This window comes from Prunus persica, chromosome G4 (genome assembly GCF_000346465.2).
Source record: "Prunus persica cultivar Lovell chromosome G4, Prunus_persica_NCBIv2, whole genome shotgun sequence".
Classification (NCBI taxonomy): Eukaryota; Viridiplantae; Streptophyta; class Magnoliopsida; order Rosales; family Rosaceae; genus Prunus; species Prunus persica.
The window spans coordinates 11,196,210-11,210,678 of record NC_034012.1 but is presented as its reverse complement, the minus strand read 5'-3'; the positions used below and the strand labels follow the sequence as shown (position 1 = coordinate 11,210,678).

The window sequence follows — 14,469 nt, the reverse complement described above, 5'->3', positions numbered from 1 at the left end:
CCAAGACCTAAAAACAATTTCAAATTGTTCTCTTCCCATCTTAGATCTGCTCAGCTAGCCGGCAAAGAAATTTTCGTCTATTACATAACTAGAAGAAATTGTTTCCCAGTAGTTATCTGAGAGCATGCCAAATTTGTAGTCATTTCTTAGATAATCCTTCAGGATATTTTTAGTGTTTCCCCCCGGAACAAGATTCTGGTAATAATAATGTGAAAATAATTTAATATAATATCAGAAATTTTGTATGAAGGAAATAATAACGAGTTCTGGAACTTGTAAGTATACAGAGGTCACATACTCTGCTTATTCTCTATATCTTATGAACAATAAAATATGTGAATACAAAGACATCATTTACTTTTGTAAAAACATGGGAAGCTCTGAAACCCAGATGGATTTATATATGAAGACAATAATAAAATCCTTTGGCACCTTACCTGCTGATGGATTAATTGGCACCCACCAAAACTATATTACAAAATAAATCGTAGACAGAAAATTGTGGCAACAACAAGAATAATGAACTAAGAAAGAACCTTGTTCCCTCACTGAGCACTCTCAAGGCCAAGATGACTAGTATCTTTTAATGGGACCAAGACTCAGACAGGCAAATGATCTGTCTTCTCATCTTCCGCGAGGATTAACAAGCTGAGAAAACACAGCACTTGTGGCAGCATCTTCTGCATCTTCATCTGTGCCGGAGTGCCCCCCATCAATCATGCTCACACTGTTATCAAATGGCTCAAGTGGGGTTAATTGGATACCAGGTATGTGGTTTGTGCTATTATCTTCAGGTTCCATGAGTGCAGATGACGTTTCCTCAAGCTGAAGAGCATATTCAAGATTCCACAAGACATCTCCCATTGATGGCCTGTCAACACCATACTCAGCAAGGCACTTCTCAGCTGTCTCCCCAAACTTCTTAAGAGAAGCTGGATTTACCTTCCCTACCAGATTTGGGTCCATGATTTGGTCTAGCATGCCCTTCTTTTGCCAGGTCATCGCCCATTCTGCTATGTTGACCTGCTCCCTGGGAAGAACAGGATTCAAAGCAGGTCTTGTGCACAGAACTTCCATTAGAACTACCCCAAATGAATACACATCTGATTTTTCCGTGAGCTGTTGCCTTCTAAAGTATTCAGGATCAAGGTAACCAAAACTACCCTTAACAGCTGTACTCACATGGGTCTGATCTAGAGCTGGACCTGTTTTTGAGAGGCCAAAATCAGCAACTTTGGCTACAAAGTTCTCATCCAAGAGAATATTGGTTGTCTTCACATCTCGGTGAATTATGCTTTGAGCTGCACCAGTGTGGAGATAATGGAGACCCTTTGCAGCCCCAATGCAGATTTCGAGCCGTAGCTTCCATGATAGGGTTGGGAGATCTGTTCCATACAAATGGCTCCTGAGGGGTCCATTGGCCATGTACTCATAGACCAGAATCATTTCTGACCTTTCATCACAGTAGCCAATCAGAGACACAAGGTGGCGATGGCGGAGCTTAGATAACATTTCAATTTCAGTTCGGAATTCAGCAAGACCTTGTTCAGATCTTGGGTTTCCTCTTTTAACAGCTACTTTTGTCCCGTCTTCAAGTGTTCCCTGGTAAACCCTACCAAAACCACCAACTCCAAGAAGTAGGCTCTCATCAAACTTGTTGGTTGCATCCAGAATTTCCTGGAACATGAAGAAGCGGCCAAGATTGGAGGAAACTAATGAAATGCAGCTTGCTGTGTTACTCTTTTGTGAAGTTGTAGACATTTTTGTCATGGTTTGAGAATTTCCATACAAAGGCAAAGGCAGCCATGTCCCTTGGTTAGTACTCTTTGACTTGCGGAATGCCAAGCAGCAATAAAAGAGACCAATAATTGCCATAACAGATACAGCTCCTACAGCAGAACCAACTATGATTCCTATATTATTCTTCTTCGAGGGTGAACTAGGAAGGATATTCCCCACTGATAGAGACCCATCCAAGCTCCCCAACTCATTGCTGATCTTCATGACCTCCAACCCATTCAGAATTGCATTAGTGATATCCGCCATTGAATCTGGACCAACACTGACAGTCAAAGTTCCTGCTGAGGAGTTGGACACAAAATCTTTGTAATAAGGCACACCCAAGTCACCAGTAATGGAAGAGAGGTCAAGACTCGAGAGCACATTGTCAGAATTCACGAAAACATTGAAAACAAGACTATTCAGAGCCTTGCTGACAATATCACAGAAATGCACCCGAACAAGATACAAGAAATTTGGATCAACCGTAAGGACCCAAGTTATGTTGAAGTTCACATTGGGCACATTTGCATTTCCCATGGCTTCGGCAGTCGCATAGACCCAATTTGGTGCGATTTCGGCTGTGACAGCCTGTGGATATTTAATGCTCGCAGGGTTGACTGATACATTTACTGCAGAACTGTCCACATGAAGGTATTTCATATCATTCTCCCAAGTTCTTCCAAGGGTATCGTTTTGAGCAGTGATCAAAGGACCCCCCATGTTTAACCGGTAAACTGTTTGAAGGGAAAGGTCAGAAAGGCCACTAAAAGGAGCGGATGGATTCACAGCATATGCCTGGTCAGGGAGCAGTGCATCCGGGATAGATACAACTTCAATTGCATTAACAAAAGCAACTGAATTGTTTGAAGGAATGAGGGTGAGAGTCAAGGTATCTGAAGTTACATTGATTGCATACTCCTTGAACAGATAAGAACCATTATAGTTCTTGAAAGTGAAGTTGGTCAAGAGTACAAAATTATCAGTAACCACAGTTAATTGAGCAGACTCCAAGTTTTGGCCAGGACTTGTAAGAGGGTAAAAATAAAGGCGGACCCAATGCCGGCCTTCTTGCTGGATTTTGAATTTGTAAGAAGCTGCTGCCTTGAAAACTCGAGCAGATTGGTAAATTGGAGAAGGGACAGTAGAATTGGAGCTAGCAACTACAGAATTTGCACTTTTTAGTACAAGGGAAGATTGTTGTGTATCAGGAACAAAGGTTCGACCTTGAAATGTGATACTTTTCGAAGAACCGCAAGCAATTAAGTAGTTATCGATAGGAGTGAATGAAGCAGATGATCTAAGACTCATAAGCAATACAAGAGCAAGAACCAAAGGTACCAACTTTACTAGTTTCATCTTCACCATGTCAAATAAACCAGATCCTCAATGGCAAATGAAGGAAAAGAATGCCAACTTTCTCAAGCAGCAATCGAAAAGCTGCCACAATCAAACCCAATCAATCAACCAAGATCTAAAAACTCAAATCCTACAATACTCAATTCACCAAAAGCAAGTCCTCACAATCCCAAATGCCGAAAACCCAGTTCTCCAATGACTCAAACCCAAAACCCCAAAAACTGAGCTACCCCAGATCTATCCAACTCAATACACAAAAACCCAATTAAAAACCGAGTAGTAAAATCCTAGCATTACCAAAAAAGTCATAAACACCAACATTGCTCAAGTGCAGAGCAAAGTTGAACTCGCCCCTCAAATTCTCCAACATAAACAGACAAAGATTTGAGCCTTCTGAGAGCTCTTACCTCAATGGGAGAGCAAAATGGAAACAATTTGCTGCAGAGTGAATTGGGTCTGTGCCAAAGAGAAACCCAGTTGAGAATACGTGAACCCCACCACAAAAACCCATCAAGCTCGAGCCTTTTAGTGCGGTTATAACCACCCTTTCCAGGCTGTTGATTAGGCTGTCAATTACAGTGCCAAAATATGGAGGAGGACCCCACAAAGAAGAAAAATGGATATGAAACTTCAAAAATTCATATCCCTCCCATGAAACCAGCTGTGTTAATAGATATTGTAGTTTGATTTTGATGCTCAGAATCTTTAGAAAGATTGGAATATAATATAACAGAAAACGCCATGAAAATTCTGTAACTGAGCCTTGGCACTGTCAACTTATTTCTCTTTCTTTTTCTTTTTCTATTTTTTGAAGGTTCATAAATATGCAAGAGATTTCTTTTGTCTGATAACCTAATATTTACTTTGAACAGAATGGTTGCTCTGCTGGGACCAAAGAGTCACTGGGACCCGCACTTACGCGGCTTTGAGATGAAGAGGAGGCAGAGTTGATAAAAGTTCACTGGACCGTTTGGTGCGGCTGTGTTCTTCTCTGACGGCGTTTTAACAGCGTGAGATCACGAAAATTGGGTACTTTTTTCAGATCACGAAAATTGGATACTTTTTTAAAAAGAAAATTTTAAGCACTTATATTGAAAAATGTATTGTTTTTGGCTTATATATTTCAAAACTCAAATATATTAATTTACTTCAGAAAAAAGAGCTATTTTCGGTTAATATAACACACACTCAACATTCAACAGAAATACTTCAAACTCATATTCGAACTCCCATAACATCATATGTGTGTAAAACTACTCTCCTTCTAAAAAAAGTATATACACACAAATAGTTCAAACCCAATGGTAACAAAAACTCTTGGCTTTAGCTTTTCGACAAGTTCTAGGCTTCACAAGTTATGTGATTTCCCAGTCCAATTATGCCACAATTGTATAGCTCTGCTAAGAACTAGAACTAGTTCTCTTAGTATTGATTTGCTTCACCAAAAAAAATTATGAACTTTTGGCCAAATTTGTAATAAGTTTTAAAGTTTCTATTGATGAAAAGTGGGTATAAATTATTGACATATCTTACAATTAAATTCATTTTCCATTACCAATCATGCGACACCTTATATGAACACTAATGCCTTATGCAAATTGTCATAGAGAAAATTAATATCCTCTTATGTCAAGCATGAGAGAAAGCCATGTAAGCCTCCAAACAAATTTTTTTCTTTTTTCAAATATGAATACACACTCGAGTGAAAATTCAAATTTTGAGAAAGAACATTTCAGTGGTTGAATTAAATCCAGAGAACCCCAAAATAATTATATTAATTTTTTTGAGAATTTAGAAAACTTGGAGACTTGAAGCTGGGTTTTAAGCAATATTATCTTATACTTAAACTTGAGTTAGAATTTAACGAAATATTAGAGATGCTTTTATATTCTTACATACGGCAAATAGTTGGTATCTTAATTCTTGGAGAAGATTAGATTAGGCTTAGGATTAGAAAAGAGTTTAGACAACTTGGAGACGTGAAGCTAGGTTTTAAGCGATATTATCTTATAGTTAAACTTGAGTTAGAATTTAACGAAAGATTAGAGATGATTTATTTATAATTTGGTTTTATTCTTCGATAGGACATATAAAAATCGCCAAATGACAAATAAAATAAATGCATGCGGTGTCATTGGCAAACCGTGTTATATAGAGGATTGTCAATCTTTTATTTGATTACCGTTTGTGTCTTTATACAACTGTATCACATGCATAATGGGCCTCACCATTGAATCATACTGACAAGTATGAATTGAAATTAATCATAGGAAACTGACTTACCAAATTGTAAGATTCCACCTAATTTTCTATTTGTGAAGGATTCCACCTAAAATTTTAATGAAATATGATAAGTCAAGTGAAACTATATTTAGCTACCATACCCTATTTCCTTTAGGTAATGTTTGGTGGGTGAGACTGGACTACACTATTTCAATTAAAATGGACAAGAGTTTTGGCCGTTGTTTGGTGCGCTCGAACTGGACTTGTTAAAATAGATAACAGTTCAACATATTGTATCTTACAAATTCCGCACCTAGAAGAATATGACTGATAAAGACTGATTTAGACTCAACTCCAATAAAATCCAAATAGGCCATCAAATGAGACCTTAGTTGTTTTAGCTAGTTGTTATTCACTCTCCTAATTATTCATCATATTGTAGTTCAAATTCAACATTTGTTTCCAACACTCTAAAGAAAATAAGTCTAAGAAGACAAACTACAAGTGGAAATTTATATGCTCTCTTTTGTTGGTGAAAACTGTGTTGTTGTTCGGTTGCTAGCTATGTTTTGCTTTCGGCTGCATCTACATGGTGGAAAAGGCCAAAACTAACTAAGCAACTATCATTTTAGACCGAGACCTTCCAGCCTTATCGATCATCTTGCAAAACTAATTTAAGAGAACAGTAGTAGGAGTAGCGGTGGAGACCAAAATATGAAATACAAAGTTTAATTATATAATCATTTTCACTTACTGAGTAACCATTACCTACACGAGGAGAAAAACTTAATTAAAATGGGATAATGGAATGTTATATTAGTAATCAATATTATAATTCTCAAATTATTGTAATTTTTCATATGGGTGCTCCCTCGCTATGCGAGGAGAGACGTTCATCAAATATTAAGGTTTAGGTTTTCACGTTTGGCCGGCATCCCCTTCTCGGCCTAAGAACGCTCGTTTTCATCCATGTTCAACCGTCGTCACCCTCCTTGACTTGACAATGTCGAGTCACTTTTCTTCTACGTCGAGTTGCCACTGTCACTCCTCTCTTTGACTCTGGGGTGCTAATCTCGTTGTTGTCTCTCTCAGATCATGGGTGTTGGTTTGGCCGTTCACTTTCTCCTCAGTGCGTCGACATTTTTGGTGGTTGCCTTAGTGTGATGGTTTCAACGGGTCTGCTACTGCTATTGTGCCGATAGTCTCCAAGTCAACAACTACTAGGGTTGTTGGGTACCCTCCTTTTACCCATCTTTACGGGTTTGGCTGGTTACTCTGTGATGGGGACTGCGAATCCGGGTGATGTTGGTGTCCCTCCTAACAAACCTACGGAGATTGGCCCAATTGCCGAGGTGCCTTCCTTAATGTGTTCTTGGAGCATTCGTGGGCTTGGTATCAGACGAATGCTCTTACTCCTGATCCCCGTGTTCAAGTTAAGTGGCTAGGCCAGTTTTGTTATTGTTGTGTGGTGTTTTCTTCTTTTTCCCCTTAGCTGATCTTTGATTCTCCGCATGTCTCAAGGACTATGTTTTTATAGGAGGTTTCTTTGTCAGTGTGGAGATGATATGGCGTGCATGGAGGCTTTTTTATTTTATTTTCTTTCTTAGCCTATCTGTAGGGTTAGTTTCTTCTTTGCGTTGTTCCTCGCAGATTTCTCTTCTTTCATCGCCAATTGCTATTGGAGGTGGCTGGAGATGGTGTGCTTAGTGGATGTTTTCTTTCTTCTTGACGTATCGTGTTTTCTGTCAGATGCTCTCAATGTCTTGTGGCTAAGCAAAAGACTATGATTTCATAGCAGGACTCTTTTGACAGTTGGATTGTGTTGTAGTGTTCTCGTTGGAGGCCCATGCATCAGAGGTCTATGTGTCAGTTTGCAGTTTTATTTTATCTTGCTCTAGCATTGGTCTTGTGTGACTCTTTCATATTCTCCTGTTAGTCAATGACATGTGTGGTACTCCTTCCTACCCTAGGATTTGTCCCTCAGGAAGATTTTAACGAGGCTACTATTTCATATCGTTCTATGTACGCTACTTTGATTCTATAAATGAATTCCATTTCTCAAAAATAAATAAATAAATACGGGAATAATATTATTTTGCTATCTTCCGACCAATAATACTATGACATGTGGAAGTGTTATCACGCGATATGCAAAAAAAAAAATTCTTATAAAGTAATATATATATATATATATAGTACAAATTTACTGTTATATATTCGTGTTGTTACGGAAATTTGGCAGCCATTTATATTAAAAGCAGGATTATATCAATTTCCTTCCACAAAGAGAGCTATAAAATATATCAATTTTCCTTCCATCTCTCGCCTAAATCTGGCTCCGCACTTACGTTGAAAGCTTAACATACTTTTCAAAGTTGAAGAACAAAATTGAAATTACATATCAAAGTTCATCAACAAAATTTATCTCTCTCCAACTACACAGAATTTAATTAGAATTTTTAAGTGTGTGCGTGCGAAACAGTGCACGTGTGAGGGATAAATCATGACTAAGATTTAATCCAGTTTTAAAATGTGGACGACATTAATATGTGCGCGTTTTACGTGGGTAATAGTCATATAGTTCATACAGCAGCGGTGGTAAACGACATGTATAATAGAGTAGAAGTGCAGAATCCAGAGTTGACGTGAACAAGAGCAAGCCAGCCATCCATTAAAAAATTCAAAGGCTGAGCTTTTCTGCTATAAAATTATATTGCGCCGCTTTCAAGCACATGGCCAATGGCCATCATCACCAACGTCCCTTTCTCCTTTATTCTTTAACATAGCAACTTTAAACTTAAATTTAACAAATATTAATTTTTTTATTTAGTTGGTAATTGGATAAATTGTTATTTAATTTATTTCAGAAATATATATATATATATATATACACACAGAGCTTTCATTAAGGGACACTCTTGTAAGGCCCACTCTATAATGTATTTCACTAATCCAAACTGTGTATTTTGTAGATACTCATTCAAATATCATATCTACAAAAAAATCACTTGAATCCAATATCATTTGACCACTCAATTGAAATTATTGAAATTTTATACTTTCTTAAAGCACCATATTTATTGATTTTGTAGAATACAATTGGATATCAAAACGGTTTCCGATTTGTCTAATTTTTTGCAAAGATGATCCATAAATATAAACTTAAAAAATAGATTGTTTGGATCGTTGAAAAAAAATTCGTAGAGGACTCTAAAAGACGTCCCTCAAATAAAATTATTTGAAAAATTCCTTTATAAAAAGGGATTGTATATATATAATATAGTTTGTTTGTCACTCAAGAAAAGGACATATGCCAAAGACAAGATAGTCATGCTAATAATATCTTATCGTCTTTTTTTCTATCTCAAAAGTTTTTCCCGGTTTTTGTTTGTATAAGTTAAAATTGCAAAAATATCTATACTGAAATTCTTTCAAAATTGGATTTTGTTGGCACTGAAATATTAACAGCAGATGACGTATAAATATAGATATTTATGTTAACGATGTTGAAAAACTCACAAACTCTAAACGACTAATGAAAGGAACTTTAGCTCTACAATATTATATTTCTCTTCTCAATACTCAATGTTAAAATATGTCTCATCTTCAAATCTTTGTGCATATATATGGGTCCGCATAGGGTGTCATTGTAAAAACGAAGGAAAAAAAAGACGAGTAGTAGAAAATACATAATGTATGCATAGGAGAAAATTTGTATATTGTTATAAAATTAGAAGGAGAAAATGTAGAGAGAAGTGATATGCTAAAGATAAAGCTTCACCATGTTTATTCATTACTAAATCTTTGGTAGAACCACCTATTTATAGGCTTACAAGATAGGAGATTGAATACCATCATTTACAATATACCTATAGGTTACAAGCATTAATTACAAATACTTAGTGCATAGGTTACATAAAATCCAACGGTGGAATATTAAGAGGTATGGTGGTCATCCACCAACTCATGCATTTACAACACTCCCCCTTGGATGTCCACCATACAATGACATTGTTTCCTCATTAAAAACCTTGCTTGGAAAACCCAGTGGGACAAAACCAAAGCGAAGGGAAAAAGAGTGAAACTTTCTTCTGAATCATTGATATGGTGATGGATGAGCTTATATTGCCTCGTTAAAACCTTGCTAGGAAAAACCCAGTGGGACAAAAACCTAGTCGAAGGGAAAAAGAGTACAACACGCATCTGCCTTGAATGTAGTAGAATTGGGATGCTCCCCCTGATTGATATCTCCCCCTGATTAATATCTCTCCTTCTCTGATTTGAGCAATACAAGCAACATTGTCTTCATACATGATCATCTATCACACTATTCAACCTGCTTTTCACTTTTCAAAATTGAAATCTTTAGGAGTATCAACAACTAATTTAGTAGTTAGAATATGTTACAACAATATCAAATTTGAATTCAAAATACTCAAACTCTTAGTGTTAACTCTTAATTAAGAATATTGTGGTACTTTATATCTTTCAAGAGGTTGCTTCATCCGATATATCTCAAATATTTCATGAGCTTTGAGGATTTCCATGTACCATATAGTCTTAATAAATATGCATTTAACACATACTATAAGTTTTGCGTTAAAGTAACAACCGCACTTATAGAAATGTGGATGCATTTACGATGAAATTGGAGACTAAAACCACATGTCTCTCCCAGGAAACCTTATGTCATATTAGTGATCTTATTTCACTTCACAAACACCAATTCGTAACCTTCATACTGAACATTTGTAATTTGGTGTTTGAGTTATAGGTTCAATATCCAACTCTTCTTATTTAGTGATAAATGGAATTGCCTATTTCCATTTTTGGCCAATCACTTAACTTGTCGACATTCATGAAACGTGATTTAATATAATCATAGCCCTTGATGATTATAGTAGCTACTAATAAACCAAATGTATCATCAATTTTATGATCCCACAATTCTTATGTGCATGCGCATGCATAATTTATAATCATCTCATTGCTTTGGGGTACCAATGCCTCTTCAGGGGTTTATGTTGTCACTTATGGGACAAACATCTCTTTTACAATGAATTATTTAGAATATGTGGATCATAACCTCCTATAGAGCGTTATTTTTTATAGGGCTTGAATTTTTCAAATAATCTCCATTTCTGAGGAGTTAAGTCTTTAGAACCTATATTCCTGACATGCTTCAGGCATGCATTATATATATAGTCACCATGTTAATGGATTGTGATACGAGAATATCAATCCATGTTAGCATATGTACAACTTATATATGAATTATCTTGATGAGACAAAAGTGGATTGATTCAACACTATTTCACGACGTTCTTTAGGAATTGTCATTTCTCCCCCTAACGGCGGGAAAATTGTCTCAAAATGTAGGAAAATAAACTCACAGTCGTTATCAAATATGTGACCATTTTAGTAGGCACATTCAGTAAAACTGGTGAAGTGATCCATAATTAGATGTTGTATAGGCTCACAAATATCCCCTTGAATTATTTCAGGAAAGATGGCTCAAAGTCAATTTTTGACTGAGATGATCTTATGACAGCTTTTATTTGTGAGCGTTCTTTGTAATGATATTGTTGGACAAGACAATAATTCGAGTCTTTAAACGATGTCCTTACAAATTTATAAAAATCTTATGCATCATTGTGGGACATGGATTGCCAAGATAGTCATGTCACAACATAAAAGTTATTCGGTCAATGAACTTCTAGTTCATGACATCAAAATCTTCAACTATAATAGTTGTGTAATATTGGGGCCTCAAGAACTTTTGGTTCATAACATCATAAACTTCCTACCCACAAAAGAAAGTAGGAAGTTTCTCCAATAGACTCCTCTGGCTATCAATATTGGGGCGGTAATACAAAACATTACCATTGTAAAACGAAATTAATTAATAACCTAACATAAATAAAATATAATAAAATAAAATAAGTAAAGTGGTATAAACAAGGAATAAAATAAATCAATTAATGATTATGAAATTCCAAGATAATCCAATATTAATGTGGATTCAATATGTAGATAAAACTACAAGTTTAAGAATTGGATTTCCAACCAATTCAGGTTCATATAGGCACAAATAAGTAATGAACTTCAAGTTCATATATAGTATTAAGATCCATGAAAAACTATGAACTTCAGGTTCATATCAATATATATTCGAAACTTCAGGTACGAATACGTAGATCTAAATAAATTGAATTAATAGTTGTGCTTTGAACTTCATACTCAAATCGATGTATATGCACTCGAAACTTCTGGTTCAAGTTCTTGACATATGTAGGCCTCATGGAATTCCGATTTTGATTAATACAAAATCGAGGAGTTTTATGTCCTTATGTGCTCTTTAAATTCGCGGAACTTCACGCCCTCAATTATTTGGAATCAAAGAACTTCAGGTTCTGATTCAATCAAAAGGACTCTATATCCTAATCTAGTTATATGATGAGGATCACGGAACTTCGGGCCCCTGATCTTTTGTATAATTCAAACTCATCATAATAATTAAGATCATACTTAAAATTAAATAAACAAACAAATAAAAATAAAAACATGGCATTATATTCATGTGTAATAAGAATAAGAATTTTTTTTCTTAAACAAGCATGATGAAGTCTGATGGTGAGTACAAAGAAACTCTATACCATGTGATGACTCTAGCTCATATAAGAAGAAAGAAAATTCAGAGAAAGAAAACATACCAAGAGCAATGTCGTGCTGATAACGTGTTATAAAACTAGAGGGAGAAAATATAGAGAGAAGTGATATGCTAAAGATAAAGCTTCACCATGTTTATTCATTACTAAATCTTTGGTAGAACCACCTATTTATAGGCTTACAAGATAGGAGATTGAATACCATCATTTACAATATACCTATAGGTTACAAGCATTAATTACAAATACTTAGTGCATAGGTTACATAAAATCCAACGGTGGAATATTAAGAGGTATGGTGGTCATCCACCAACTCATGCATTTACAACATATATAAGTTTGTGGGATATATTAATTTGAGTGATATTATTGAATAAGAGTAATATTCATATTCAATCTTTGTTTCTTTTTTTTTGGTTTAGGGCAAAAGAAATGTTAGTTCACCCCATATATACACTCAGCATAAAGAAAAAAAATGAAAAAAAAAAAACTCATCGACCTCACACCCTGCTATCTTGCCTCTCATCACTCTAAGTTCATATCAATCTCACATACTTAAAGAAATAAAAACACTGTTGTCAAATGTGTAGCAGCATTAAGAATGAACTAAGAGGTTTTGTGAAAAGAATATGAGTGTAGTAGGTTTAATGAATTAAAAGAGGAGTAATATAGAAATAAGGTGTAGAGGAGTTTGTGTTTTTCTAAAACTTAATATGAAAAGTGGTGGGGTGTGTGTATAGATGTACTAGAGTGAAGTATTAAGTTGGATGACTTTTTTGGTCTTTTTACACAATAATATAACTTAAGACTTAATGATTTAAGTATTGGGGTGAACAAAGAAAAGTGCAGGGTTTAAATGTAGGGGGATATAGTTTTCTACGAGAACCTAAAAGTTCTCAGATATATTGTTAAAGCAGAGAAAGTTAAAAGAACAATATTACCTAGAAAAATTTGATGTGAAGTTGTGAACGATTCTTGGGATGAGTTGCGTACTAAGTCGCTCTCTTTAGACGTTTCGCGGCTCTGCCAAATTTGTGCTAGCAGTTCAGAGAATGCCACTACATCCCTTGGATAAAACAACCCTAGAATCTCCTCTGTCTTGGTTCTTCCTTGAATTGAGGAAGGACCTGAATACAAACACGTTTCTATGTTGCTCAGAAAACTTAGTTTAGGAAATAGGAGAAAGATAGAATTTCATGAGATGAAGAAGAAGAAGGCAACAACTGTTGTATGTATATCCTTTCTCTCCTAGCTATATCATATATAGCACAAAGAGACGTTGATGGACTTTAAAGATAGCATATACATCAGTTGAGAAAATCAGCCCATATTAATAGAAAATAACTCCTATTAATAACGATAATTTAAGGCAATTATTGAATTATTGAATTATATATATTTGAAATAAACATACCAATTTCAACATATATTTTCTTGTATTGTATGGATTAGTGTTTTGACTAATTGTAAATTAACAGAAGAGTTCCTGCAAAGTGGTAACTAAACATCATTTTTCAAGTACAAGTTACTTTGGTGCATGTTGTTTAAGTCAAAATTTGGTTGGGGGAAGCTTAAAGCGGCTAATGATTAATAAACAGGCTTAAACGTTGTCAATTAAAAGGTTGAAAAGACACCAGCACAGCGTGACACCGGCATTCACGTTAAGGGGTCCCCGTGAATAGAGGCGAGAGGAGCGTCCTGTCCTGTCCCTTACCGGTTACCACTTCCCTTCCTTTGAAATACATTGAAAAGACACGATCAATCATCAGGCAAATGACTCTGTCAACCTTCTAATTAAATCTGTCAAAGTCAATCCAACAACATCCTTCGATACCTTAGTGTACGCGGAAAGAAAACGACCCACATGACTCACCAGTCAAGACTCTTCTGGCAATGCCATTGCCATTGCCATTGCCATTGCCATTGCCATGCAAGTTACAGCTTACAAGTTGCAACAACTTATTTTTCTTGGTCTTCGCAAGGGCAGTTTCGTCAATTTATTTTTGAGAGAATTTTGTGCGGTAGTGGGGGGTGTGCATTATGCACGCAAGAGGGGCAGCGCAGAGAGTAAGAAAGCGAAAGCAACGTGTGTAGGTGGGCTGCATGACTCTCTCCAGTCTCCTCCACACTGTCATGCAAAGCCACATGGTTGACGTCAACTCTCATGTTTTCTAATTCAAATATCAGAGACACGTTGCTGCTTCCTGTCAAATTCCCAATTTAGGTTTCTGTGGGCCCAATTTCATCTCTACCGCAGACGTGACGTCACGCACCTATCACTGCCATGGCTAGTGGTAGGCTCGTCGACAAGGCTTTTTCTATTTGAATTAGGGTTTGGGCTGGCTTTAATTATATATCTCCAGCCCAAAATAAAATGTATTATCGCTGGCCTATGTTGAAGGCCCATCCCAAATTCTCAAATTCCCATTCTTTTTCGTTT

The 14,469-nt window shown here is 36.1% G+C and overlaps 1 protein-coding gene across 1 annotated transcript; it reads right to left on the bottom strand.

Moving 5' to 3' along the window:
* On the bottom strand, positions 268–3,975 carry LOC18780725 (receptor-like protein kinase THESEUS 1). Its single transcript, XM_007213591.2, has 2 exons — positions 3,546–3,975; positions 268–3,219 (listed from the first exon to the last, which is right to left on the bottom strand). Exon 2 carries the CDS (start codon positions 3,145–3,147, stop codon positions 625–627), a length of 2,523 nt encoding a protein of 840 aa, XP_007213653.2. The 5' UTR covers positions 3,148–3,219; positions 3,546–3,975; the 3' UTR covers positions 268–624.

What these genes read in the sequence shown, in the direction of transcription:
- LOC18780725 (XM_007213591.2), bottom strand. Translation starts at nt 3,147, where the DNA reads ATGGTGAAGATGAAACTAGTAAAGTTGGTACCTTTGGTTCTTGCTCTT.